The 27864-nt window shown below is 34.5% G+C and overlaps 1 protein-coding gene across 2 annotated transcripts; it reads left to right on the top strand.

Moving 5' to 3' along the window:
* Positions 1 to 239: 239 nt before the first annotated feature.
* LOC118180251 (uncharacterized) lies at positions 240 to 27864 on the top strand. Of its 2 annotated transcripts, none has more exons than XM_035349372.2 (3): positions 240 to 1174; positions 11157 to 11483; positions 27597 to 27864. In XM_035349372.2, the coding sequence occupies exons 2-3, from the start codon at positions 11157 to 11159 to the stop codon at positions 27777 to 27779; spliced, it is 510 nt and encodes a 169-aa protein (XP_035205263.1). In that variant the 5' UTR covers positions 240 to 1174; the 3' UTR covers positions 27780 to 27864. The 2 variants fall into 2 exon arrangements, with proteins under 2 accessions (XP_035205263.1, XP_035205262.1); XM_035349371.2 differs by lacking the exon at positions 240 to 1174 and adding an exon at positions 5830 to 6056.

Below are 27864 nucleotides of genomic sequence, written 5' to 3'. Positions count from 1 at the left end.
CTCCCTCTGTGTTCTAAAGATCGTAATAACTTCTCTGGATTGCGTCATTGCTAGATCATTCCACTTTGCATGGTCTGCGCGGCGCTGATGACGTAATAATTTGGAACTGAAACTTTTAACTCAAACCAAAACCTTTCTCTTTGTGTGCTTCCATATAGCATAACTACGCACTTCAGCTTCGCTCTCTACCCTGCTAGCATGTAATTTCGCTGTCTTGCTTGCTACTGCAATAGTATCAAAAATGTAAATGTTCTGTGAATAGGCACGACTAGAGTGCCAAGTGATTTTGACCACAAATGTCAATTGCAAAGAAAACGGGAATTAAAATTGCCTCAACTGCCAAGTTTTTTATATATTACAAAGGCAACATATTAGATTACTACGCAATCGGAATGCTTCCTCTTCAATATGGATCTACGATCTATCCTATATAGCTATTACGCATCGACGCTGCTCCATTTTTTTCTTGCTATTACTACATATAATTTAGTCGCACAGGATAGTTACCAGTAGCCTGAGACCTCAATAGAAAATTTATTCAGCTCTTCAAGTCCTCGTTTTGTGATAAATTCAAAGGGAATGCGAAAGAAGGGAATCATCAAATTTGTTTCTTCAGTATTTAAAAAATAACCTGTCATCCTTCTGCTGTGGTGCTTTGCAAATGGTTCAAAAAATAATCACGTCTCGAAAATTAATTGTTTGCAGAGTGAAAGTAATCTCCCGATAAATCCGGAAGTTCGAATGCCTAGTGAAAAGGAATATTGAATTTGCTTCGGCCATGTCTATAATATTTAGAAAAAAAAAGTGCTTTAAATCATCAGTGAATTACCGCTTAAGAGATTCAGCATTACAGTGTGTTCGTCGATCTCAGTTTTGCAAGTATATGTGCTACAGAAAATTATTGTGCTTCCGCTTTTTCTACTAGTATTTCGTCAATCGACAGCTCAAAAAGTGTTATTTTCGTGTGAATTTAACTCAGGAACAAGACAAATTATTTAGTATCTTGTGGATTCTATACTTCAATTTTGCTAAAAATTTCTGCAATTTGATTGTGCTGTTTTGCGAAAAAGTGAAATTCTTGTTAATTAATTTTTCTAATTTTTATAAGTGTGTGCGAGCAAATTAAGTAACAAAGTTTAAGCTATTTGAACTATTTATAGTGAAGGATATTAAGGTAAATAATTATATTTTTGAATTTATGTTGAAAATTTTGAATTGTTGATAAGAATTTTTAAATGAATGAAATAATTACTAAAATAGTATAAAATATAATAAACAAGTAGTGTTTTGAGTAGTATTACAAGAAATATTAAATGTTTTGGTGTAGAATAGTGTAATGTATCAGGTATCTCTCCCGCTTTCCTAGCGTGCCTTTGTGGTGTAGTACTTCTGCACCCTGAGCCTGTATTCCAGAGGTCTGTGGTTCGATTCTCGGCGAAGGCGGTTGCTAATTTTTCATCTTTTTTTGCTTCCAAAATACCTAATGTCTCTACAGTGGCGCCCGAACTAAAAGGGTGTTGGATGAGGATTCTCCACACCCAGGATTTGGCGATTGGGTCCCCTAAAAACCCCAGTCGCCCTTTAAAAAGGGGAGTATATATGGTATATCTCCCGTTTTCCTAGCGTGCCTTTGTGGTGTAGTGGTTTGTGCTGCATGCTGGGCCGGTATTCCAGATGTCCGTGGTTCGATTCCCGGCGAAGGCGGTTGCTAATTTTTCATCTTTTTTTGCTTCCAAAATACCTAATGTCTCTACAGTGGCGCCCGAACTAAAAGGGTCTTGGATGAGGATTCTCCACACCCAGGATTTGGCGATTGGGTCCCCTAAAAACCCCAGTCGCCCTTTAAAAAGGGGAGTATATATGGTATATCTCCCGTTTTTCCTAGCGTGCCTTTGTGGTGTAGTGGTTCTGCACTCTGGGCCGGTATTCCAGATGTCCGTGGTTCGATTCCCGGCGAAGTCGGTTGCTAATTTTTCATCTCTCCGGCTTCCAAAAAATACCTAATGTCTCCACAAATGTATAAAAATATGAGTAATTCAAGAAACTGAATTATTATCATAAGCAGTATGAAATTATGTTAACTAATTTTAAAATTTACGGATCACAATATATTCAGATAAACTTTGAAGGCTTTCACTTTAATTTAATTTAATTTATTGTATATATAACTGTTTTTTTAATATAATGGAGTGTGGTTGTAGAGTCATTAGGATTTTTTTTTTTTTTTTTGAAAACAAGAGAGATGAAATATATGCAACCGCCTTCACCTGGAATCGAACCACTTACCTCTGGAATACCGGCCCAGCGTGTTACCGTTACACTACGAAGGCACGCTAGGGAAGGGAGAGAAATACCTTATATACTCCTCTTTTTAAAGGGCGACTAGGTTTTTAGGGGACCTAGTCGCCAAATCCTGGGTGCGGAGAATCATCATCCCCAGCCCTTTTAGTTCGGGCGCCACTGTAGAGTCATTAGGTTCATTAGATGCTGAAAAGATGAAATATATGCAACCGCCTTCGCCGGGAATCGAACCGCGGACCTCTGGAATACCGGCCCAGCGTGCTACCGTTACACCACGAAGACACACTAGGGAAGTGGGAGAAATACCTTATATGGTTAGTTTTTTTTTTCTATAATGTGAATGTTTTAGTGCAGGTCATAACGGCCAATTGACATGAAAGAAGGAACGGAGGCCTTTATAAATAACTGCGGCGAGAGTCAAGTAACCATTGGTGAGATTTCATACACTTAATTCATTATTGTGAATTTGCCCATAAGATGGAAATGTTCGTATTAAGAGAAAGCTGTGGAGTCTTCCAGTTTGTACAAAATAAATAAATTAGAAATTTCGATAATAATAATATATTATTTCAATGAGGTTTCAAATAAAAATTTAATTACATTATAATATTTTGAAAAGTTTGTAATGTTAATGGATGTGTTTGAAATTTTTATATTTGAAAGCTATTTGAACTATTTATAGTGAAGGATATTAAGGTAAATAATTATATTTTTGAATTTATGTTGAAAATTTTGAATTGTTGATAAGAATTTTTAAATGAATGAAATAATTACTAAAATAGTATAAAATATAATAAACAAGTAGTGTTTTGAGTAGTATTACAAGAAATATTAAATGTTTTGGTGTAGAATAGTGTAATGTATCAGGTATCTCTCCCGCTTTCCTAGCGTGCCTTTGTGGTGTAGTGCTTTTGCACCCTGAGCCTGTATTCCAGAGGTCTGTGGTTCGATTCTCGGCGAAGGCGGTTGCTAATTTTTCATCCTTTTTTGCTTCCAAAATACCTAATGTCTCTACAGTGGCGCCCGAACTAAAAGGGTGTAGGATGAGGATTCTCCACACCCAGGATTTGGCGATTGGGTCCCCTAAAAACCCCAGTCGCCCTTTAAAAAGGGGAGTATATATGGTATATCTCCCGTTTTCCTAGCGTGCCTTTGTGGTGTAGTGGTTTGTGCTGCATGCTGGGCCGGTATTCCAGATGTCCGTGGTTCGATTCCCGGCGAAGGCGGTTGCTAATTTTTAAAAGCCTTTCCTAAACAGATATAATTATGAAATTAATTTTCTTATTTTATATTCACAAAATTATATGGCTCATATTATTATTGTAGGGCAGTGTAGAATTTAATATAGCTTTAATTTTTGTATATTTGTTTTTCATTTCCTTTAATTAGTTTAAAGATTTTTATGGCCATAAGTTATAAGTGTAAATTTTGATAATTATACAATACTAGAGTCCAGTTTCCTTTATTAAGGGCCCGCCAACGGCCGAGCGGTAAAGTCGCTGAACACTGGTAATTCGGCCCGAGGTTCGAATCCCGCGAACGGGCTGGCTGCATGGGTGTTTTCGTGGTTATCCCCATGTGCAACGTGTATACGAGCCAGTTCCCCTTAGAAAGTCATCCACGAAGGCATCCCTCCTCTTAAGCAGATAGCCCTAGTGTGCTTTGCCATAATTAAATACACCATACACCTTTATTAAGGAATGGAGGCTTCTATGTGTAATTGTATTTAAGCATCCCACAGCCATTAGCAAATGTCACGCTGATTTGCATTGTAAAGGATTTGCCCGTTTTTATCAAAGTTTATTTTGTTATTGTACTGAATTTTTTACTTACTATGTATTAATTTCTAAATTCCATTTTACATTGGTTTATAATTAAGAAAATGTGGATTATTTTATGAATAATTAATTCAAATTTCAGGAATCTGTGGAAAAAATTTTGGTTTTATAATGGCAACATCAATTTTTATGAAAACCTTTCAAGATATAGATTGCAAAGACTTTTAAATTCCCATAGAATTTTCAATTTCAATTTATTGTTAAAAATGATATCTACAAGATTTTTTTTATTTAAAAAATTATTTATATCAAATTCTATGATTTCTTTTTCACAATTGCATTTCCTTGTTTCGCTAATTATGTAATGCTTGTTTCTAAAAAAGGCTTTTCTGTCGCCAAGCCTTTTTTTCTATGAAGGGGGAGGGGAATATGTATGATCAAAAATATGTGAATCAAAATTATAATTTAGACTAACGGTAACTCTTTAATTCTCCCTTTGCGTTCTAAAAATCGTGATAACTTCTCTGGATTACGTCATTTCTAGATCATTCCATTTTGCATGGTCTGCGCAACGTTGATGACGAAATAATGGGGAACTGAAACTTTTAAGTCAAACCAAAACCTTTCTCTTTCGTGCTTTCATATAGGATAACTACGCACTTCAGCTTCGCTCTCTACCCTGTTAGGATGTAATTTCGCTGTCTTGCTTGCTATCGTAGTTATGTCAAAAATGTAAATGTTCTGTGAATAGGCACAACCAGAGTGCCAAGTGATTGTGGCCACAAATGTCAATCGCAAATAGAAATGAAATTAAACTGCCTCGACCACCAAGTTTTTTAGACATAACGAAGTGAAAACATTAGCATACTATATATTAGCATACAATCGAAATGCTTCCTCTCAGAGCTTAAATTGTGCCGGAGCCCACCGGAGCCTAGCTCCGGTACTTCTTAGTGTTTGGGATAAATCATAATTCTAGACGGAGCGCACCGGAGCTCTACATAAGAAGGCTCTGGCACTTCTTCTAAGTAACTGAACAACAATATTAGCAGAAATCTGATCTCGAAAATTTTATTTTTAGCAATAAAATTATATTAAAGATTGCTTATTAAATTTTAATTTACTTCTGTACATTTCATGTAATTTCAATAATTTTATTATTTTAAAGAATATTAATTAATTAATTATTAATTAATTGAACAATAATTATTAATTAAATAACAATAAAAATATTGATCATTAATATTTAATTAATAATTATTATTTAATCTGGCAATATTTAACTATTTAATTTTTTAATTTTTATGGATTTTAATGGCCATTTTATTTATTTATTTACTCTTGTTCCTCTTTCTTGGCGGTCTTGCATAGGGCTCCGGCGCTTCTAATTTTAAAAATTAAGCCCTGTAACTTAAATTATTAAATATCGTTATTTGAATCCTAATGCGGTGCTGCTATGGTTACCCGGGTCATTAGCTTTAACTTTTTGGCAAAAAATTCCATTTTCACCTCCTCAAGAATCCTGCCAATGGTAGCAGAAGTCCAGTGCAACGGTCTGTGCAATCTATTGCCAAAAAGCTGCATTCATCATTCTCAAAACTTACTCTTAATGAAGAAAATTGCTGGCGCAGAATTTATACGATGGAATACATGAAGTAATAAATTTAAGTCATAAAAAGAGCGATAACATCTGCCTTTCTGCGCCGCAGCTAAATTCGGCCCTTAATCCGGTACTTAGTTTTGTGATCTGGCAACATTGTTGAGAAGTTATTTGCGATGTTTGCTATGAGCGCGTTCGTTCAAACGACAAATAGCAAATGCGTTATTATTAAATCTACAGAACAAGTGTTTAACTTGTATTTAGATGCTTAGAAAACTTATATTTGTATTTGAAATCTAATTTCTGAAAGTATGAATCCTAGTTCAGAAGAAAAGCTGACGGCTTTACAGGATTCTCCTCATATTGGTGGAAATAAAGTAATTTCTGTTTTAAAATATTTTCTCGTTCTTGTGATTAATGGCAGTTCTTTTCTCTGGCATCTTTTAAGTAAAACTTTACGATGAAATGGTAAATATGCATTTTTCACTTAAGCAGCTGAAGAAGATATATCGGAACTAGTCCTGCAAAATTTACAAACATTACCCCGATTATTGTTATTCAACTTCCCCAGGAATCGTTATCCGGCATGTTATTTTAACCTAAATATGCAATGATTAATAAAGAGATTTCTGTAACCTGTTTGAAAGAAGCTGATTTAATCCTTGTATGCGTTGCACACGGGATTTCGCGACTTTTATGATGAGCCGTAAAAACGGGACATATACGATGAGTAGTAAACGGGTCATTCAAAGAATATATATAGTTATACATATTATATACTATGTATATAGTGATAGTATATAATTTATAGTATATACATAGACGTTCTTTGGGTCATTTTTGGTGTTGGCGATAATTTTCAAAATCGCGCCAAGGCTGCACAGTATACTGGGATTTTACCAAGAAGCTTTCTTCAGTTTTTGATTAAAAGTAATTTGGAAAATTCGTAACCGTAAATAATTACATTTGTTACATTCCATCTTAAAAAGTGATTTAATTAATAAGGGTAAGGTGCAGAATTGCCCACTATATGGTGTGTATCAATGTGTACATGGACAAAGTCAAGGGAGTGTGCAATGCCTAGTTTGTGTAATTCTTTGATTTTTTTTAAAGTGAAAATAAGTTGATGTGTACATAAATACTGAATTTCTGCAGCTCTTTGACTTGTTATTTCAAGTTGATGCAGAATCGGCCACTAATATTGTGATTATCCATGTGCACATGGATAATGTCAAGGGAGTGTGCAATGCCGAGTTTGTGCAATTCTCTGATATCTTTTTTAATGAAAATAGGTTGATTTGTATATGGACACTGCGTTTGTGCAATTCTTTGACTTGTTATTTTCAACTTTACGATTTTGCGAAACACGGGAATCAGTGAGTGATTCTGCACTTTCCTCATTAATAAAATAAGTAGTAAAATTCTAGTATATGGTACTGCCTTGGTGGGATTTTGAAAATTGTCGCCAACACCAAAATGACTCACTGCTCATCATCAACACTGCGTTTACTGATCATCATAAATGTCGCCAAGTCTGTGTATACCGTATACTAGGATTAAACCAAATAAGTACAAAAATTAATTGCACAAGTATACTTTATCCAAATTTTGTTTAGTCAAATTTTTTTGGAATTGCATAATTTTCACTTTCATAACTGAAATTTTTCTGTTAGACATAAAAATGAATCTCTTTCTTTTCATATTTTTTTACTTATTGCTTTTTCAGTACTGTCTTTATGCTTGTTCTTGAAGTGAAAATGTGCACTGTGACAATTTGTCTTGCATGTTTATTGTGCATAGCTAGGTAAGCCATGGTCAGCAGTATACATGTAGAGGCAGAGGTTGGATTAAGGCCAGTACTTGTGCATCCATGTAGGCATATAGGATATTATTGGTCTTTGCTTACTTCCATCCTAATTAGAATTCCAAGAAAGAATACCCAGTCTGATGTTCTCCCATCCCTCTTTCCCATATCACTAACCTTGCTAGCCATGTATTTTGAAGGCCTTTTGCTGCACAGGCACTGTATGCTTACAAACATTAATGCCTTCTCCAGGATTCAAGCTTGGTCATTTTGATATGGCAGTCAGCATCACTAACTACTATTCTGTATGGTCAACACTGTCTATATGCAGCAGAATGTGATATTTGACATGCATAAAACTGTAAAATGGTCACATAATATTAACTATAGCAGATGAATTATTTAAGCATATCTCCTAATGAAAACAGTATTTTAGTATAAATTTGATGTAATTTAGGAGAGTTGTAATCACTATAAATTGAAATTAGAAAAAAAAAATTTATGTATCTTTTTGTGTTAATAAGAATAAAACTGTTTCATTAGAAATATAGGTGTATTATGGAACATTATGAACTGTATACATGTTTTACAATAGGAAAGAAATATGTTTTATTAGAAAATAAAAGGTTGGTGTATTATGAAATACTGTGCACTGTGAAGTAATAAATTAGTAGGAAAATACATTATTGTGGATATAAAGAAGTGATAATGTATGCATTGTTAAGCTTAATAAGCTGTTTTGCTAAAAACTGATAGGCATAATTATTTTTTTTTATTAATTTGCGAGTTAATCTCTTGGTTAAGTTATTCTTTAGGATTGCTATTGAGAACTGTGAATCAGTTGGATGATGTATCTTGAATGGGTAAAGGTATATTTTAGGGTACCTCTCAGCGAAACTTGGCGGTATATGGATACCGAGTTTGTGCAATTCTTTGACTTGTTATTTTGGCTTGCGTGGCTACACAAAGCCAAAATAAGACAAAGAATTGCACATACTTGGTATCCATGTACACATCGACCTATTTTAACTTTAAAAAAATTGCTGAATTGCACAAAAATGACATTGCATATTTCCTTGACTTTATCCATGTAAACATTGACTTATTTTCTCTTAAAAAAAAAAAAATCAGAGAATTGCACAAACTATGCCTTATGCACTCCCTGAGTTTGTCTATTTATACATCAATATATTTTCACTTAAAACGTCAAAGAAGCACCCAATTCTACAGTAGAGGCAAAGAAAAAATACATAATCTCAATAAACTACATTTTAAACCAAACAATAAAATAACATAAAAAAGGAAAAACCTGTTATGCATTCAAGCACTACACAAAACAAATATTCACTTACCATATTTAAAAATTCGTTTGTCTTCAGTCTGTGGCACACAAAATTCCTTAACAGCATCCAAAAACTTTCTAAAGTTATCTGAACTGTATATCGGCGTCACCACGTAAATTCACAAAAATAAGAATAAAAAATATACTATGTAGTTTCCGGACTGTCCGGAAAATGGTTATAAGTAAACCTTCATGTACACACCAGTCAATGCACTTTTCCTCTTTCGTTCCAAATCGTACAGAAACTTCAAATTAACCTTACTGCATTCAGCCATTGTATCGTCTAAACAATGAAACAAGCAATGCACTAAGCAACACACACCACAAAAGCCCTTGCAAAATATCTCATCATTCAAAATTTCCCGGGATAATGCAAACGATTACGTAATAATAGGGTTTCCATACATTCAACTACTCAGGTTACCATAAATGATACAACAACTTCGCGATAATATAAGGGATACCTTAAAGTCAACTCAAACCCTTGAATGAAATACACAATGCAGTAATATTAATACTTTTAAATATAGAAATAATTTCGGTAAAATATATTTCAGGGTGATCCCCTTGATGAAAACTGTTGATTTTTAGCTATTGGCCAGCAAGGCACAATTTTAAGATGGCCACTACGCAAAACCAAAATAGCAAGTCAAAGAATTGCACAAAGTCGGCATTGCACACACCCTTGACTTTGTCCACATACACATCGATCTATTTTCACTTGGAAAAAACCAGGAGAATCATAACGTCATATAATGCTAAAACGAAGTTACTCATCACTAAAATTGAACAAAATTTGTAGCCAGTCGAAGGTCAATAAACTGAATTTTAAATCACACAGTGAAATAACAAAAAACGAAATGCATGTTATTGCATATATGCACTACAAAAAGGAAATATCGACTTACTATATTTAGATATTTCTGTGTTATCAGTCTGTGGCACACAAAATAGAAATTGTGTCTAATGTATACTGCTGTCACTGCATAAATTCAAAAAAATAAGAGTAAAAAAATATCCTCTGTAGTGGCAGACTGTTGGTGGCATTTCTTGCGACAAACCTATTCAAAGCCATCTGAATATCTTTACGTTTGACCATGCGCATTTCCTTTGTACAGAAGCTCTGTTCACAACACTATGAGTACAAACTTCCTGCAGATAATTATTCCTATCTATTGCTGTTTTGTCGGCCATATGAAAACATATGGCCGACAAAATATGTACTTTCCCCCATTCAACAGATATTATTTCTCTTGACCAACTGTAAATGAAGCAGACTGCAGTCATAAATGTGTTCTCGGACCACATTGTTTTTTGAATGGATATTCTGTTGTCACAATTTTTTATATTGTATTGCCATTGTTTATCTCTTTTCAAGTAAAGCACTGTATCGTGTCTATTAAAACTTTTTTTTTTTTTTAATGATGAGATTTCATAAGTTTGAAAATAATTCACTGCTTGCTTTTCTGTAGTAGGCAAGTCCCAAAAGTTTTTATCATTTTTTCAAACTAGAAGAAAAAATGAAGTGATAATACTTAAGTACTATCCTTGTTCACAAAAAAAGTGACTTTTCAAGAATTGACCTGGGTTACATGAAGCGAAAATACAGATGTTATGCATAGGTTGTGATGTCATGCTCATCCATTAATTGGTGTTAAATCATGCTGCTTGGTCAATCGACAAGATAATACTTAAGTGCTAAAAATTGAGTCAAGGGGATTCCGAGGAAAAGATGTTGTGTTAATGGATTACTAAATAGTAGGCTCATAAGGAAAATTAGTTCATATTATGACTTAAACTTTCTATAACGCTTCAAATTTTTTTCCTGTCTTAAATGTCAAATCTTTTTTCTATCAGTTACAAAATTATAGTAAAGAACTGCATGAATTATGCAAGTAAATATTACAAATAATTGTGTTTATGAAAAATTATTTACATCTGATTCTTTTAATTTTTGAATGTCAAATTAAAGATTGTGAAGTAAAAATAAAATGCTGAATGTTAAAATATTGGTATGAATAGTAATGAATCTTTGCTATATGTCTAGAATGCAAATTAGTAAAATGAGGTATATTTATAATATGTGTCTTTAAATAATAAATAAAAAATGAAATTTATTATTTTTTACAAAACCTTTTTGCCATAGTAGAATTTTATTTTTACTTTAAAATATTTGTTTGTAATTAAAAGCATGTTTTTTTTTTTTTTTTTTTGTGTGTGTGTGTGTGTGTGTGTGTGTGAAAGCATCATATACGAAAGCAGTGGGAGTTTATATCTTAAAAAATTATATGTATGTTTTTAGTTTTTTATTACATACTTTTTCTATTTCAGATGAGTTCAAGTCTTAAGGAACGTCTGAAACGCTGTTCAAGAAGCCATTCAAGTCCTTTAACTAAATGTATTTTACCCAGTTCTCCTGTCATGTGTAAGCCACATGAATTAAGTACAAGTTTTAAATCTGATCCAGCAACAGCTGTATATCCTTCACCGAGTGATAATATATTGAATGAAACTATTGTTCCAAAATCAAAAGAAGAAATTGAAGAAGTTCAAGATAAGTGTCTGCTTCTTCAAATGTATTGTGCTTTAAATCAAAGTATAACAGCAAACAAAGAAAAGATAAGAAAATTGAAACTGGTATTGCAGCATCATAATGAGGTAAATTTTTTATAATATAATCTAATACATAACATAATTTATACAAATAACTGTTGATGTAAAAACCAAAATAAGTTTAATTATGTACTGTAAAAGTCTGTGCATATAACCCCAAGAAACAAATTTTGTTTTTGTTGGAAGGGGTCATGTGAATCAAAATACATGAGTCTGATAGTACAGGATGGTCATAAAAACGCTTCCCCTGTATATGAATTCTTGCTGGTCTATCTGCTCAACCAATAAAAATGAAATTTCAGATAGTGTTAGTTGAATGTATGCGCTTGAGATTGTCGTGATTTTATACAATAGAGCTCTCACAATTACAGTTACAGTGTAAACACTTTGAAATTTTTGAATGGCAACCCTTTTTTCCTGCACAAATTAATCAGTGCTTAAAAAACTGTAAATGGCTTTGGGATGATACACGTATGATGACAATTACTGGTGTAAAGTATCTGCAAAGAAGAGGATTACAAAGGATCAGTGATGACACAAGAGCGTAGTGGGGGAAAAAAAACCTTTTATTGAAATTTGGATGTTTTCAATCTGAACAATGTTTAAAAATAGAGTCATCTCCCATAACTTTGCAGTTTTGTGGCCACCACAATCCTCCAACCCCATTCGAATGCATTTCGAGTTCTGGGGTTATCTGAAATGTAAGATTGGTAAATTCACCTGTGTAACCAATTCAATAAATGCATGGATTAGTGAACCACTAATTCTTTTAAATCTATTTCTACCATGATGTACCTGACCTTTGTAGATTGGGAAGATCCTGAATTACTTCATTGTAGATTGGAAGACCTTATGGGGCCACCAACAAATATCTTTGTTAGTTAAATTTTACTACAACTTGACCATTATGATTAACTAAATAATACACAAACTTAACATATATCTTATTTACAATAGATTAAACAATATATAATATATTAAATTAAATAACCTTTAATTACATTTACAATAAATTATAATGTAATGTAATCTGTGTTATAACTGAAACACAGTTACATGATACATAACTATATATACATTTTTCTTGTACAAAATAATTATAATTATTTTAATAAGCTTGTCTTTAGATTATTTAATCTTATAAAACATAATGGCAATTCTTTAACAATGACAGAGAATAATATTAAGTAACATATAAAACAACTTCATTTTTAATTAAGACACAATAACACGCCGAATAAGTACTAATTCAGAAGTCAAACAACAAAAATCAGCGTTAATCCTCAAAATTTTCACAGGACTAGTTTCGATGGATTTACCGAACCACCATCCTCAGCTGCAAAACCACAAATGAACAAGATAGGAAGTAATGATTAGATAAGATAAGAAAGCCTGGACAAGAACAAGCAAGTGGCGCCATCTGTTGGTGACACCAGAACTAAAACATAATTTCTGTAAAGGCCAAAGGCAAAGATGGATTGAAATTAGAATCGTTAACAAGAACAGAAAGATTTTTTTGAATGTGAAATGCCTCTAGAAAATCCAGTTCTCCAATGGAAGATGTTTTTGAATAATTTTGGCAGCAGAAAAATTGAAGGTGTGATTTTCGGACCAACAATGTTGACCAACAATCTGCTAGCCGAATTACACTTATGCTAGAAATTTCATGGAACAAAACTGCATAATCATGTCAAATATTAACTGCAAAATTGGGGAAAAGTGCAAAATCGCAAACTCCTTGCCGCGTTTTTCAGATTTGCACATACACAGTAACCATGTACACGTCGACTTATTTTTACTTAAAAAAAAAATCCCAGAATTGCACAAAAATGGCATTGCACACACTCTTGACTTTATCCATCCACACTGCTATTTTCTCATAAATTACAAAAACTTGCACGAAAATGCAGGAAAATTTTGTGAATCTTTAAACTCGGTAAAAAGCACATATATGAAATTACCTGATCGCGAAAAAATATATACCCTTTCCAAGGATGAACATTTCCACGTATAAAATAAATAAAATATCCAAAAACTTTTACCTCTAAATTATCTATTATAAACGTCACCAACGAATTTATAACGCAAACATTAAAAATTGTTGCAAATACTTAGTGTCAAATATTTAAATTATTTTCATGCACGTTTACTTCCACTGAAACATATACCAAATTGCTACAAACATATAATTCACAAAATAACTATCATTTAATTAAAATATAATTAAACCATGTACACGTCAACGTATTTTTACTTTAAAAAAATCCCAGAATTGCACAAAAATGGCATTGCGCACACTCTTCACTATATCCATGTACACTGCTTGTTTCTCATAAATTAGAAAAATTTCACGAAAATGCATGAAAATTTTGTGAGTCTTTAAATTCGGTAAAAAGGACATATATGAAATTACTTGATCGCGAAAAAGTATATACCCTTTCCAAGGATGAACATTTGCACGTATAAAATAAATAAAATATCCAAAAACTTTTCCCTCTAAATTATCTATTATAAACCTCACCTGCCAATTTATAACGCAAACATTAAAAATGATTCCAAATACTTAGTTTCAAATATTTAAATTCTTTCCATGCACATTTACTTCTACTCAAACGTATTCCAAAATACTACAAACATATAACTCCCAAAATCACGATCATTAAATTAAAATATAATTAAATTAAAAAACACTACTTAAAATATAAATAAGCACATACATTAAATTAATAAAAATTAGCTTACAATCCTAATTACTTTAAACTAAATTGCTAATTTCAATTTTCCAATAATACCATATTAATTTATTTACTCCTTACATTTAGAACAATGCATAAAAATAATATCCTCAAATGATTAAAAATACTAACTTACCTAATCTTCTACAAAATCTTTAGTGCATGGCGGATCACAAAATGTCCATTTTCACCAAATTTCTTGCACCACCATTCAAACTTATCTGTAATATCCTTCCTTTCACACAATCTCATTTCATTCCCACATATTGGACACTCATACTTATCCGCAATTAATCCTACACTCATACACCATTCAACCAATTCTTTTGAATTATCAGATAAACGCATTAAAAATTTAGAATTCACTTTAGATAGCGCCATGCGATCCAAAAATTAAACACTCTTTCACACAACATACAATGAAGCTTAATACAAAATACTATAGTACTGCAGATATTTTTCCAAATTTACCCCCTTTTCCGATTAAAGAACTATAATTCGTCCATTAATGTCACATGACATATCTCATGATCTCTCATTTCCTTCACACAAAATAATGCGTAATCGGAACTGAGTACTTCTCACATTATTCCCAAAGTCCTAGGTAGTAACCTTTATTGCCTCCAAAATGTAGCCAAACTACCTGTTACCATATTCCAACGAAGTTCCTTCATCTTTAGTCTGTGGCACACAAAATTCCTTAACAGCATCCAAAAACTTTCTAAAATTATCTGAATTCGAATCCATATATCGGCATCGCCAAATCTAAACCTTTCTTTCTACAAACCCATTTAAATCCATCTAAATGTTTTTTACGTTAGACTAGACGCATATCCTTCCTATATACAGGACACTTATAATGGTTACTAAATAAACCTTCATTTACACACCAGTCAATTAATGATTCATACAGAAACTTCAAATTAATCTTACTACGTTCAGCCATTCTACCATCTAAACAATAAAACCAACACACACCACAAAAGCGCTTACAAAACATCCCATGATTCAAAATTTCCCAGAATCATGCACGTCACAATAGTGTTTCCATAACATTCAACTACTCGGGCTACCATAAACGAAATAACAACTTGGCGATAAATGAAATAACAACTTGGCGATAAATGAAACAACAACTTCGCCATAATACAAGGGGTACCTTAAAGTCTACTCTAACCAAATTAAATAACAGTGTTTCAGTTTTTCAAACAGAAGTTTATGCTATATTAAAAGCCTTAGAGTAGCTTGCTACAAATTCTGGTATAGAAGAAGTAAATGTTTATTCACATAGTCAAAGTGCATTACTAGCAGTAATGTCTAAAAGACGTTTTACTAATTTGGTTCATGAAACACATCAGTGGCTGATGCAAATATTTTTAAAAAGAAATATAAAATTTCACTGCATCTGAGGACATATTGGGATTCATAGTAATGAACTTGTTGATTCGAATGCAAAAATTGCTATTGAAAAGAATTAGGCAGACATAGTTATGGCCATTCCTTTTGAAAGTTTTAAAGGAATTTTTACAAGTAAATTTATTGAAATTTTGCAGAAACTATGGATAAATGAAACTAAAGGAAGACATACTTTTATAAATTTGAAGAAATTGAATTGAAAAAGGTATTGGAAATGGTTATTTAAATCAGTTTCTTACAAATCATGCACATGTTCCAGCTTATTATTATCATTTTGCAATTATGTCAATTAGTTGTAAATGTAGAAATATAAATGGCGATGTTGAACATGTTACATTATGTGACAGTTTAAGAAACATGTGGAGTGGGCTTTAATCAACTCTACAGATAACCTGCAACTTAATTAAACTATTCCAAAATGAGGAAAAAAAAATTGTCTTTAACAAGGATTTTAAAAGAGATAACCACACTGGCAAGGAGTCTTATAAAACCTGGGCTATTCATAGGATTCCTTGCCAGTGTGGTTTAATTTACATTGGCCAAACTAAGAGAGCGCGTCAAAGAACATGAGGCACATGTTAGAAAAAAGGAAACACAGAAGTCTTCTGTTGCTCAACATTGTTGGTCCGAAAATCACACTTTCAATTTTTCTGCTGCTAAAATTATTCAAAAAACATCTTCCATTGGAGAACTGGATTTTCTAGAGGCATTTCACATTCATAAAAATCTTTCTGTTCTAGTTAACGATCCTAATTCCAACCCAAATTTGCCTTCGGCTTTTAGAGAAATTATGTTTTAGTTCTGGTTTCGCCAACAGATGGTGCCACTTGCTTATTCTTGCCCAGGCTTTCTTATCTTATCTAAAGGCGAATAAATCTAAAGGTGGCGTAAAAAAAGATAGAATGTTGCTGTAGCAGAGTTGGTCGTCAAAAAATCGCCAAGTTACCATAATCCAAAGATTAACCGGAACTTCTAAATAGGGTAAGTGGATATTTGCTTTTTGTAGAAATTTATAACATGTTTTTCCTTTTTTGTTATTTTATTGTTTAGTTTAAAATGTAGTTTATTGAGATTATGTATTTTTTGTTTGCCTGTATTGTAGAATTGGATGCTCCTTTGACTTTTTAAGTGAAAATATATGGATGTGTACATGGCCAAAGTGAAGGGAGTGCATAATGCAAGTTTGTGCAATTCTTGGATTTTTTTTTTAAAGTGAAAATAGGTCGATGTGTACATGGATAAAGTCAAGGGAGTGTGCAAGGCCATTTTTGTGCAAGGCGGAGAATTTTTTTCAAGTGAAAATATGTCAATGTGTACATGGATACTGAGTTTGTGCAATTCTTTGTCTTGTTATTTTGGCTTTGTGTAGCGGCGATTTTTGGCCAAAAAATTGCTGTTATTATTACAATTTTTAAGTTCAATTAAGAACATTTCTTTTTGTGCCACGAAGAATATGGGTTCACACTCACTCAAAGCATGAAGAAGCATTAGAGACAGTCATCTTCTTATGCCTAACTTAGCCATTCTTTGTATTTGTACCAATAAATTATTCAATCTTACATTATCTCTATACCAGGCAGATCAAGCGTAAAGAATTTTATATTCTATTCCCCTTTTATAATCACAAGAAAGACCTTTAACTGCATATAATGTTTTTAAAGCCAGCAAACACCATATTTTAATTTTCTTCAGATGAGAGATAAAAGTCAGTTGATCATCAATAACGGTATCCAAATATTTAATTTCTCTTTCACTCCTTAACATTGTACATTTCTTCTTTCTCTCGGAAAAGTAATCGTTCTTACTTTCTTTGCAGTTCCCATAATAGTGCATTTCCTCAAATCAATTTAACATTCTTAGACTAGTTGTGAATTTGGTCAAATGTATAATCTACATCCATATCAATAGTGTGTCTACCACTAGCAGAAATTTACAAAATTAAGTAATTTTCGTGGTTTTCTCCATGTGTAACGTGTATACGAGCCAGTTTCCCTTAGAAAGTCCTCCACGAAGGCATCCCTCCCTTTAGGCAGATAGCCCTCGAGGCTTTGCCATAATCACACACACACAAAATTAAGTCATGGCATAAGTCTGTAGTTTTGCATTCTCTTTAAAGTCCAGTTCAAAAATACGAGTAATATCACAAATTAAATTCCATTGTAAAGGACCAGAATTTGATCCTTGAGGACATCCTTTAAAGTTATAATTCTTTTGCATGTATGTTACCTTCATTAAAAATTATACAGTCAAAAGTCGTTAATCCGGACTCGTCGGGACTTCGGTGATTCCGGATTATGGATCATCAGTTTAAATCGCGTAAGATGGCATGCAGAAATTCTAAAATTAAAAATATGAAACCATAATTTATGAAATAAAGAACAATTATGATCTAAAGGGTATCAAAATGTACAAAAAAAAAAAGCTTAATATTTATTTGTTTACTTTATTCTTCGTTTTATGTGATAATACTTTCTCTTAAATTCTATGAACAGACATAATTTTTTGTTCAGTTACAAAGTTCTGCTGTTCAAGTCCCGTTAATTGCTGTGCCGAGAATACCGACTAACTTGTCAATCGAAATTTTTTCATTTTCACTAACCTCTCTATCACCTTCTTCATGTCTTTATCCATTTTTTGCAGCAATTCCACTTTTTGTTTGATGGACATCAAATATACTTTCGTTTTGTACGATCCTTTGGGAGCTCCAGATTCGGAAATTCTATTTGACATAATCGAAAGTTCAAGTTTACTTTTATAGTATTGCTCTTACAGTGTGCAAAAAATAATAAGCCAGATCCAATTCGAAAATTAAGGAAGAACGCAATCATCAACATTAACTGAAATAGATAATTACATAATTTTAGCTTATACCGTTCGTTATACATAAAACGCTCACGCGAAAACGTATTCTGCGCTTGCGCACACGCAAATGGGCAGTCGTAAGAGGTCTTACGCCCACGCGTAAACGCCTATGCGCATGTGTCAACGCGGTGCATGCGCAGAAAGTTTTTAGCTTTGAGGTCCGGATTATGGGTGTCCGAATTAACGACTTTTGACTGTAATAGGGTCCTGAAATCTTGAAAATAAATAAAACAGATTTTTAAGACAATTAAGCTCCTTTAATTGATAAAGCACATATGGCTACAGGCATTATTGAAAGCATTACCTTTATCCAGAGATACCAAATGCTGAGTGCTTATTTAGTTTTCTATTATTTATTTCTACTAAAAAATCTGAAATTGCCAAAGTGTGCTTTTTTCCTCAAATAAAACTGTACTGATCACTATTTAAAACCTTATTACTACTTAAGTAATACCATAATCTGTTTGTCATCAGCTTATTTAAAATTCTACCAAAAATAAGCAATAAACAAATTGATCTATAAGAGGAAGGATCTTCTCGGATCTGTACCCTCTTTATTAAATAATAACAGTTAAGCTTCTTTCCATCTTCTTGGAAAAATGCCATTTGCTAACCACAAACTGTAAATTTTCCAGAAAAATGCAGAATCAATTCCTATATCCTGAATTTCATGAAGACATAGACTATAATTTCCATAAGCTTGTGCTTTATTCATTTGATGAATAACTTCTAGAAGTTCATCCACTGTCAATTCTAAATCATTAATCTCATTTGTAGTCTCTTAACATTTCTTTTTTATGTCCTTTTGATCTTCTGAGTCCAAACATGGATCGTCATTCAAAAAGTGGTAATCTATCATATATTCCACTGTTTTAAGACACAATAACACGCCGAATAAGTACTAATTCAGAAGTCAAACAACAAAAATCAGCGTTAATCCTCAAAATTTTCACAGGACTAGTTTCGATGGATTTACCGAACCACCATCCTCAGCTGCAAAACCACAAATGAACTAGATAGGAAGTAATGATTAGATAAGCTAAGAAAGCCTGGACAAGAATAAGCAAGTGGCGCCATCTGTTGGTGACACCAGAACTAAAACATAATTTCTGTAAAGGCCAAAGGCAAAGATGGATTGGAATTAGGATCGTTAACAAGAACAGAAAGATTTTTATGAATGTGAAATGCCTCTAGAAAATCCAGTTCTCCAATGGAAGATGTTTTTGAATAATTTTGGCAGCAGAAAAATTGAAGGTGTGATTTTCGGACCAACAATGTTGAGCAACAGAAGACTTCTGTGTTTCCTTTTTTCTAACATATGCCTCATGTTCCTGGACGCGAAATTTTAAGGCTCTCTTAGTTTGGCCAATGTAAATTAAACCACACTGGCAAGGAATCCTATAAATACCCCAAGAATTCATATTCGGAATGGGGTCCTTGAGTATGGAACTCGGAATTCGGATGGGAGAATAAACAACCCGAAAGTTAAATTTCTGCAAAATATGTGCAACTTTATAGCTAATTGATGGAAAGAAGGGAATGACAACAGAATTTTTATAATCTCCTAAAACAAGAGTGTGCCTTTTAGTGTGTTGAGATGAGAATTTTTTAACTGCTTGATTAATAATGTTGGGTGAAAAGCCCCTGTCAATAGCTATTGCTTTTAAATAATTTAGTTCTTCATCAAGGGCTAGTTTGGACACTTACTAAAAGAGAAATCAGAGGGATAAAAAGAAGCTTTGTTGAAAAAGTAGCATGGAGCGCAATGCGACTGAAGGCCGAAACATCCCTGTGATGGGTGTCCAGCAAGAAACATCCAGTCTTTAATAGGGGATATGATCTCCCCTGACTGCTAGGCAGGTTTCACAGCGTCTGCCCATGCTGAGAATGAGGGTGTCAATGAGTTGTTGAGGCATTGCTGCCCATTCGTCTTGCAGCGCCAATCGAAGCTCCCGAATCATTACTGGTGGTAAGGTGCGAGCTGCCAAGCGTCTGCCTAGAAAATCCCATACATGCTCGATGGGATTGAGATCCGGAGATCGTGTCGGCCAATCCATACATTCAATATCCTCACTCTCTAAGAGCTGTTCAGCAGCTGCTGTGCGATGACATGGTGCATTGTCGTCCATGAAAAGGAACTGCAGACCCATAGCGCCTCTAAAAGGACGCACATATGGAAGAAGAATCTCGTTACAATAACGGGTCCCGTTGACTGAACCTGCGTCGAAGATGTGAAGGTCTGTATGACTACCAAGCATGATGCCTTCCCAAACGAGAACACCTCCACCTCCATACCTGTCCCTTTCAATGATGTTCGAGGAATGATTGCGGCTTCCCCGCTCTCTCCAGATGAGTATGCGATGAGAATCGCTACTCAAACTGAATCTGCTCTCATCTGTAAAGAGTACTCGTCCCCATTCATTGTCTCTCCAATTCCGGTGTTCCCAGGACCACAGAGAACAGGCAGGCGTTAGAGGTACACACCGTACAGGGCGTCGTGCAAACAGGCCACCACCGTGCAGTCTTCTGGCCATGGTAAAACGTGATATCGGTTGTCCAGTCGTCTGTGTCGTGTGTCTAGCGATTTCTCCCGCTGTCTGCCGCCTGTTTCTTCTGGCCTGTAAGGCAATATACCGATCATCTGCGGGTGTGGTTCCTCGTGGACGACCACTACTAAACCCCCGGATAGCTGTTCCTGTAGTTTGAAATTGTCTCCAAAGTCGTGAAACGATGCTGTGAGCAATTCCGAACTCTGCAGCCACACTTGTCACACTGCTGCCTTCCTCCAACTTCCCAATGATTCGACCTCGGGTAAAAGCATCCAGATGTCGTCTAACAGATTGATTATTCGCCATTTCTCGCTGAGGCAGCAACTCGGTGTGATTTTAACTGCTATATGGCGTGCAATCTCTTTGCCAGAAATACTGATCTTACACCGACAACATGCTTTATACTACTCAGACACTCCCCCATTACGTCTACCTGCATATCTGCGCATGTGCTACCGTACATCACATTACTTAATCTCCTGATTGGTCTTTCTGTCCGTTCTGCCTCTTCGTTCAGCTGATATGATAATTTTTCGACTTCGTTCTTAATTTTTGCACACCAGTGTACTTTAGAGAAGGTTTTTCTCAAGCCTATTGTTCCTAGCAATTTTATATCCATTACCCTGGGGAAGTTCTTCATTAGATCGTAATTTAATATTTTGTGAAAGATACACTGAAGAGCCAGAACATTATGATCACTTACTCAATGGCATGTTGCATGACCTTGGCCGGCAAAACAGCTCCAACTCACCTTGGCATGGCTGCTACAAGTTCTTGGTAGATCTAGAAACAGGAGACAGGTTATACCAAATGTCTAAGCAGCGGTCATGCAAAGTTGAGATATTCCGACATTGTAGTGCTTGAGCTCTGAGCTGCCGCTCCATGATATCCCAAATATGCTTTATCGGGTTAAGATCTGCTGAGCTAGGTGGCCTGGACATTAAATGGAATTCATGCTTATTTTCTTCAAACCACTCCTACACAATTCGAGCCTTGTGACATGGGCCTTCTCCTGCTGGAAGATTTCATTTCCAGTTGAAAAGACAGACGCCATGTAAGAGTGAAACTGATCCGCAAATATATTCAGCTAGTACGCAGCTGTCATGGTCTATTTTACCACAACTAAGAGCCTCAAAGTTGCCCATGAGAACATTCCCCAAAGCATAATACTGCCATTACTAGCCTGTGTATTACCTGCTGTACAGGGGAGGAGCAACTGTTTGCTTGTATGGCGGAGTACCCTGACACGATCGTCAATGTGATGAATGGGAAACTGTGATTCATTTGACCAAGCACCTTTCTTCCACTCATCCATGGTCAAGTCTCGATGTTCGCAGGACTACTGTAGGTGTAGTTGAAAATGGCGCTTGGTCAAAGTATAGAGAGATAGCCTTTTACCTCAATGTTAAATAGACGTTCCCCTCTATTCTTATTTTTTCAGTGAAGCTTCATCTCTTTCATTCATTGCATGTTACATTTTACACACACACACACACACACACAAGAGTACAATTTCACATATATGTTTGCTAAAATTATTTACATATATACGAAATTCATAACAATGTTATTTGACAGCTTGTTAGTTGGCTAAGCATTTTGGATATATTGGGTTTTAATGTAATTTTTAATTATGATCGTGATTTCTGTAGACTATGCAATTGAAAATGTTTAACCATTTTGGATCTACTGCATTTTACTGTAATTTTTAATTTTTTTATTATCATCAATGTTTTTCTAGGCTATGTAATTGAATTTGCCTGGGAGAATTACTTTCCTAATTTTATAATTACCTGTTGCGGTTACAATTAAGTTGTAATTACGTTATATAATTGCAATTATATTGTTAATTCAATTGTATAATTCAAAATATTTGCATAATCTAATTGCAATTACATTTTGTCCAATATCTTCTAGACTTCCTTTGCATTCCCATCAGCAGCTGCATACATCAAATGCGTGGTCGCCTTCTGATTCATGGAACAATTCATTCTCCATGAAGTACATGGTAGAAATGGCATCGAACTTTGCCCATTTGTTTAAATAATATAAGCCCATGGCCTAGTTTGAACTGTTACTCGCTCAGTAAAGTAATGTCTGTTAAAAAGTCTCATATAGAAGCAGAGCAGGATAAATGATGGTAAACGAGAAATCAGCATTTATATGACTTTGCTGGAAAACACCCCTTATCTCTTTAACGCTTGAGTTACACTCACACATCTCATGATATAAAGTGCTTGTTTATGTTCGTTTTAACTTTTTGCATCACAACCTTGTATCGCCCAACAGCACAGTTTAGTTATTAGTTTTACTTGCGGTTATTCACTTACAGGTTTACTTACAGTTATTCTTTTATTAATCTTTATGATCATAAAACTGATTTGATGAATCCCCCAAGGATATATACAATTCCTTAAAAAACCTGAAATGCTTTCAATTTTTTAGGGAGTTGTGTATGTCCTTGTTTCATTTCTCTTATAAGCATTTTCTTGAATTTCTCTTTCGATGTCTTTTTTTTTTTTTTTTTTTAATTGTTCCTTTTCTATCAACTCATCAATAGGAAAACAGCGGCCGCAAGTACATCAGCCCAATTGAAATAAGCCATGAATATACAGCGTGCAACATTTCAAGTTATCCTTTTTCAGAGTAGAAGAACATTTTTAACAGCAGCAAATACAACTGAACGTTGTTAAATAAGTCATTAGATAAGATTCCACAACTGTCAAGGCATTGCTTACATCCGTTTCCCTAGATACATTTTCCGTAACATGATGTAGAAAGTTTTGCATAACATTCGGAGCCTTCTGATGAATAGTGCAATGTTTTTAGGCTGTTAATGCCAGGTAAAGTATGAGTGAAATTTATTATCTATGAGAAAGAGTACTATAGTATGATCCAAGGAACTGAATGGCCACTGAAAGTGGACAAACAGAGAGAGGTCACCTAGGAAATGCAGCACATGGGATGTTCATCAAAACTTGTGTTCTGTGTACTGCGAGACCATTTTGCTGAAATTACACTCACCATATTCTTGCGACACGTCAGCTCAAGAGGGAAGATATTTGGGTTAGAGGGATGCTACCATCCAACGATGTTGGTAAGAATGGGTGAACTGCCTTACAGAGCGTCAAGAAAGTAACAGTCGACTGCGAGGGACGACAGAAGGCGAGGACAGAGTATTCGTCATATCGACTCTTACAGCCCCTGATGCGTCCTTATAAAGGACACAACATGTAACCAAAGCACCAGTGGCTGCAGTGACCAGTGATACGCGACTCGGTGAACAAGCTTAGATCACGGATGCCATTGTGTTGACTCTCCCTCAATGTTGCACAGCACCAGGCACGTTTCCAGTGAAGCCGGACGCATTCGACCTGTGATCTCCCGGACTGGAGAATTGTTTTCAGCGACGAGTTTCTGCTTCAAACTGAGCCTCGATGACCAGAGAAAACATGTCTGAAGATGTCCAGGATAGTGATGGGGTACTCACCTGAACTGTCGTCCGGCACACAGGTGACAGGTGAATGCAGGGCCCGGACGGCTTAATATGACAAATCATGTGTCGTCCGGTAACCGCACCTATTTAGAACAACACAACCCTGGCGAATTCCTGAGAGGGCTGCATCGGGAATATATTAATGGAGAATATGAGGTATTGACGTGGCCAAACAAGGGTGTGTGCATATATATGCTTCAGTATACAATTAATAAAAAGTTTCATACACAGGTACATTGGTGGTATAAGTACATTGGATACATGTGTATATTGGTCTAAGTGGTTAATGACATATGCAAACAATAAACACTTATACATTAAAAGAAATGAAACACTGATAATGCAACTGGCGCATTAATGCAGAAGATGACAATTAATGAATACACGTAATTGTGTGTCATCCTGTATGACTATACATAAACTACTAGAAATGATATGCATAAACACATGCGAATGATGGCGATAAATGAAAACACATAATCACGCATTATTCTACTGGGCTATGTACTCATCAATAAAAATGATACATACACACCTATACGTTGACAGAAATGATACACTGAGAATGAAAATTGTGTATCAGTGTGAACGATGACAATTAATGGTTACATGTATTCGTGTATTACCTTACTTGGCTGTGCATATATATTAGTACAAATGATACACTTAAACACTTAAACATTAATGGAAATGAAATACTGAAAATGGCACTTGTACATTATACGATAGATGAAGAATAATGGTAACACGTAATCGTGTATCATCCTAAGTGGCTATACATACAGTAATAGAAATGATACACTTATACATTAATATACATTTATAACATGGTAAATGATGCATTTATACATTAATAGAAAGGTTACACTGACAATGAAATTTTCACATTAATACGAAGATGACAATTAATGATAACACATAATCATGTATTATCCTACTGCGCTATGTGTACATGAATAGAAATAAGACATTTTAAACACCTGTAAGTTGACTGAAATGTTGCACTGAGTGTAATGCTTGTGCATCATTGCGAGAGATGACAATTAATGTATACACATAATCGTGTAGTGTCCTACGTGGCTATACATACATTAGTAGAAGTGCTACACTTAAACATTAATACTAGAAATGACACACTGAAGATGATACTTGTGGATAAATATGAAAGATGATGATTAATAAAAATACATGAACATAAATTATCCTACATGGCTATGTATACATTATTAGAAATGAAACCTTTAACACCTATACATTAATAAAACTGATACACTGAATTGTGTATTAATGCGAAAAAGGACAATTAATGATTATACATACTCGTGTGTTATCCTACATGGCAATATAGACATTAGTAGAAATGATACGCTTAAACACTGATACATTACTACAGAAGGTGCACTGAAAATGGTACTTGTACAGTAAAACGATATATGACGATTAGTGATAACACATAATCCTGTGTTATTCTACATGGCTTTACGTACATAGACAGAGATGGTAAACTTAAACGAATGATGTGCGTTGGATACAAAAGTGCGTTGATCTAGATATTTAAAACTTAAGTAATGGTATGCAACAATTATTGATGATGCACTGGTGATTAATGAAATAATGAATGACATTGGTAAGAATGAGTGACAATTAATGAAGGCACTATACATAAGCACATTGCCATAGGTACATTGGATATAAAGGTTGGTTATGTGGAAAGGATAGAGTTGTGGTTAAGCCGAATCACACAAGTCCTGGCCTAATGCTTGCAGTCTATCCATAATACTTTTGAGTTTTTTAAGTACTCCTGGTTGGCGAATAAAGAATCTTTTATAGGCTGGATCTGTGTTGTAAAACGGCATGTGCCACTCTCGTGTTAGTGGGCAGGAAGTGACATAATGGTCCGGGCTACCTGGCCGGCCACACACACAGATCGTCCGGCACACAGCCCGACAAAAGTTATTGTATCCGGTCACGTTTAATTTGATATCCAGACCCCTTTCGTTGTCAACCGGAACATCCCTACAGCATAGCAGTATGTCAATGAGATTCTACACCGTGTAATGTTGTCCCTTTTTTTCCACGGAAACCCGGGCTTGCATTTCAAGAGGATAATGTCCAGCTGCGCACAGCGCAGAGGTGGGCCGATGTATTTATTTATGTTTGGTTTCTAGCTGTATTTCCTTAATAAAATCTTCAATTCCTGTAATATTTCTTAGCGTTTCGTTTTAACACATTTACATCACTTCTACCGAATTTCGTCCTTTAAGGAATACTCCTTCTTGGTGCATCGCTTTTTATGTTATAGAGTGTATATGACATTCATAATGAAGTCTAATAGTTACAAAGCTGTCTCCTAAATTATTAATAAGAATTCAGTTTTTTGCTCTTTTAGTGTAGAATAAATGTATAAGAAAATTTTTATCTGAATTTGTTTTACAACGCTTATGCATATTACATAATGTATCTCTGAAATGGACTTTTTTTGTTTTAAATATCTTAAAATCTTTTGCGCCTCTGTATACTGCAATTTTCGGTCTCCACGTACATTGTAATACATAGTGCGTCAATTAGTCTATAAACTTAATTTTTAAGGTACAGTATTTTTGTCTACCTAAATCGTGCGTTCTGCCGAGTGTGCGGCGGCGGGATCAAGTACACGAAGTATCGTTAAGTGCCTTTCCCTGGTTGGCTGTAGTTTCAAGCCGAATAGTATGCAGTAATTCATGTAGCTAACACAACCCTACCTGCTCATGCGGTAATCCAGCTGAAAAGGGATATGCAGGCTTCCAAACGGATGTCGACTAACTAGTAACAGGCTGGCGCCTCTGTGCCTCAATTTTTCAGGCTTCATTGCTAACGAGATTGCATTAAAGAAGTGCTCTAGATGGAAAAGTTTCCTAGGAGATTTTTTATTTTTGCTGTGTTAAAATTTTATTCATGTAAATGTTTCTATAAAATGCAATTTAATTCTTCCTTTTCAGTATAAAAGTTATATTTATTCGGCATCCACTCAAGTGTTTTTTTTTTTTTTTTTTTTTTTTTTTTTTTGTGTGTGTGTGTATGGTAGAATAGAAAATGTTATTGTGTTTTAAATATTTTTTAGAACAAACCTGAAGCACTGGAGGCATTAATTCAGCGATGGGTTATTGCTGCCCAAGAATCACTTAGCAAACTTCATGAAATACTTCCGGAACCAAAACCTCAAACTTTTCAAGGTTTGATCAGCCATTTGCAAATTGATCCTGATGTCATAAAATATAATTCTGAAAAGGACAGTTTCGCTTAATTTCCCATTTTGATGCAAGAACAGAATTTATGTATTTGTAATATTCGAGAAATATATGTTAATATTAAAATATTCTCATGTTGAA

Source organism: Stegodyphus dumicola, chromosome X2, assembly GCF_044657685.1.
Source record: "Stegodyphus dumicola isolate Sdum_Otavi_A_Nest chromosome X2, ASM4465768v1".
Lineage (NCBI taxonomy): Eukaryota > Metazoa > Arthropoda > Arachnida > Araneae > Eresidae > Stegodyphus > Stegodyphus dumicola.
The sequence above is the reverse complement of the archived record's forward strand: the minus strand, read 5'-3'. Positions and strand labels throughout refer to the sequence as shown.

Excerpts from the sequence above, each read along its gene's own strand:
- LOC118180251 (XM_035349371.2), top strand. The coding sequence starts at position 5,991 with ATGAATCCTAGTTCAGAAGAAAAGCTGACGGCTTTACAGGATTCTCCT. Across the intron at positions 6,057-11,156 it reads CTCATATTGGTGGAAATAAA|ATGAGTTCAAGTCTTAAGGA; the intron begins GTAATTTCTGTT and ends TTTCTATTTCAG. Across the intron at positions 11,484-27,596 it reads TATTGCAGCATCATAATGAG|AACAAACCTGAAGCACTGGA; the intron begins GTAAATTTTTTA and ends AATATTTTTTAG.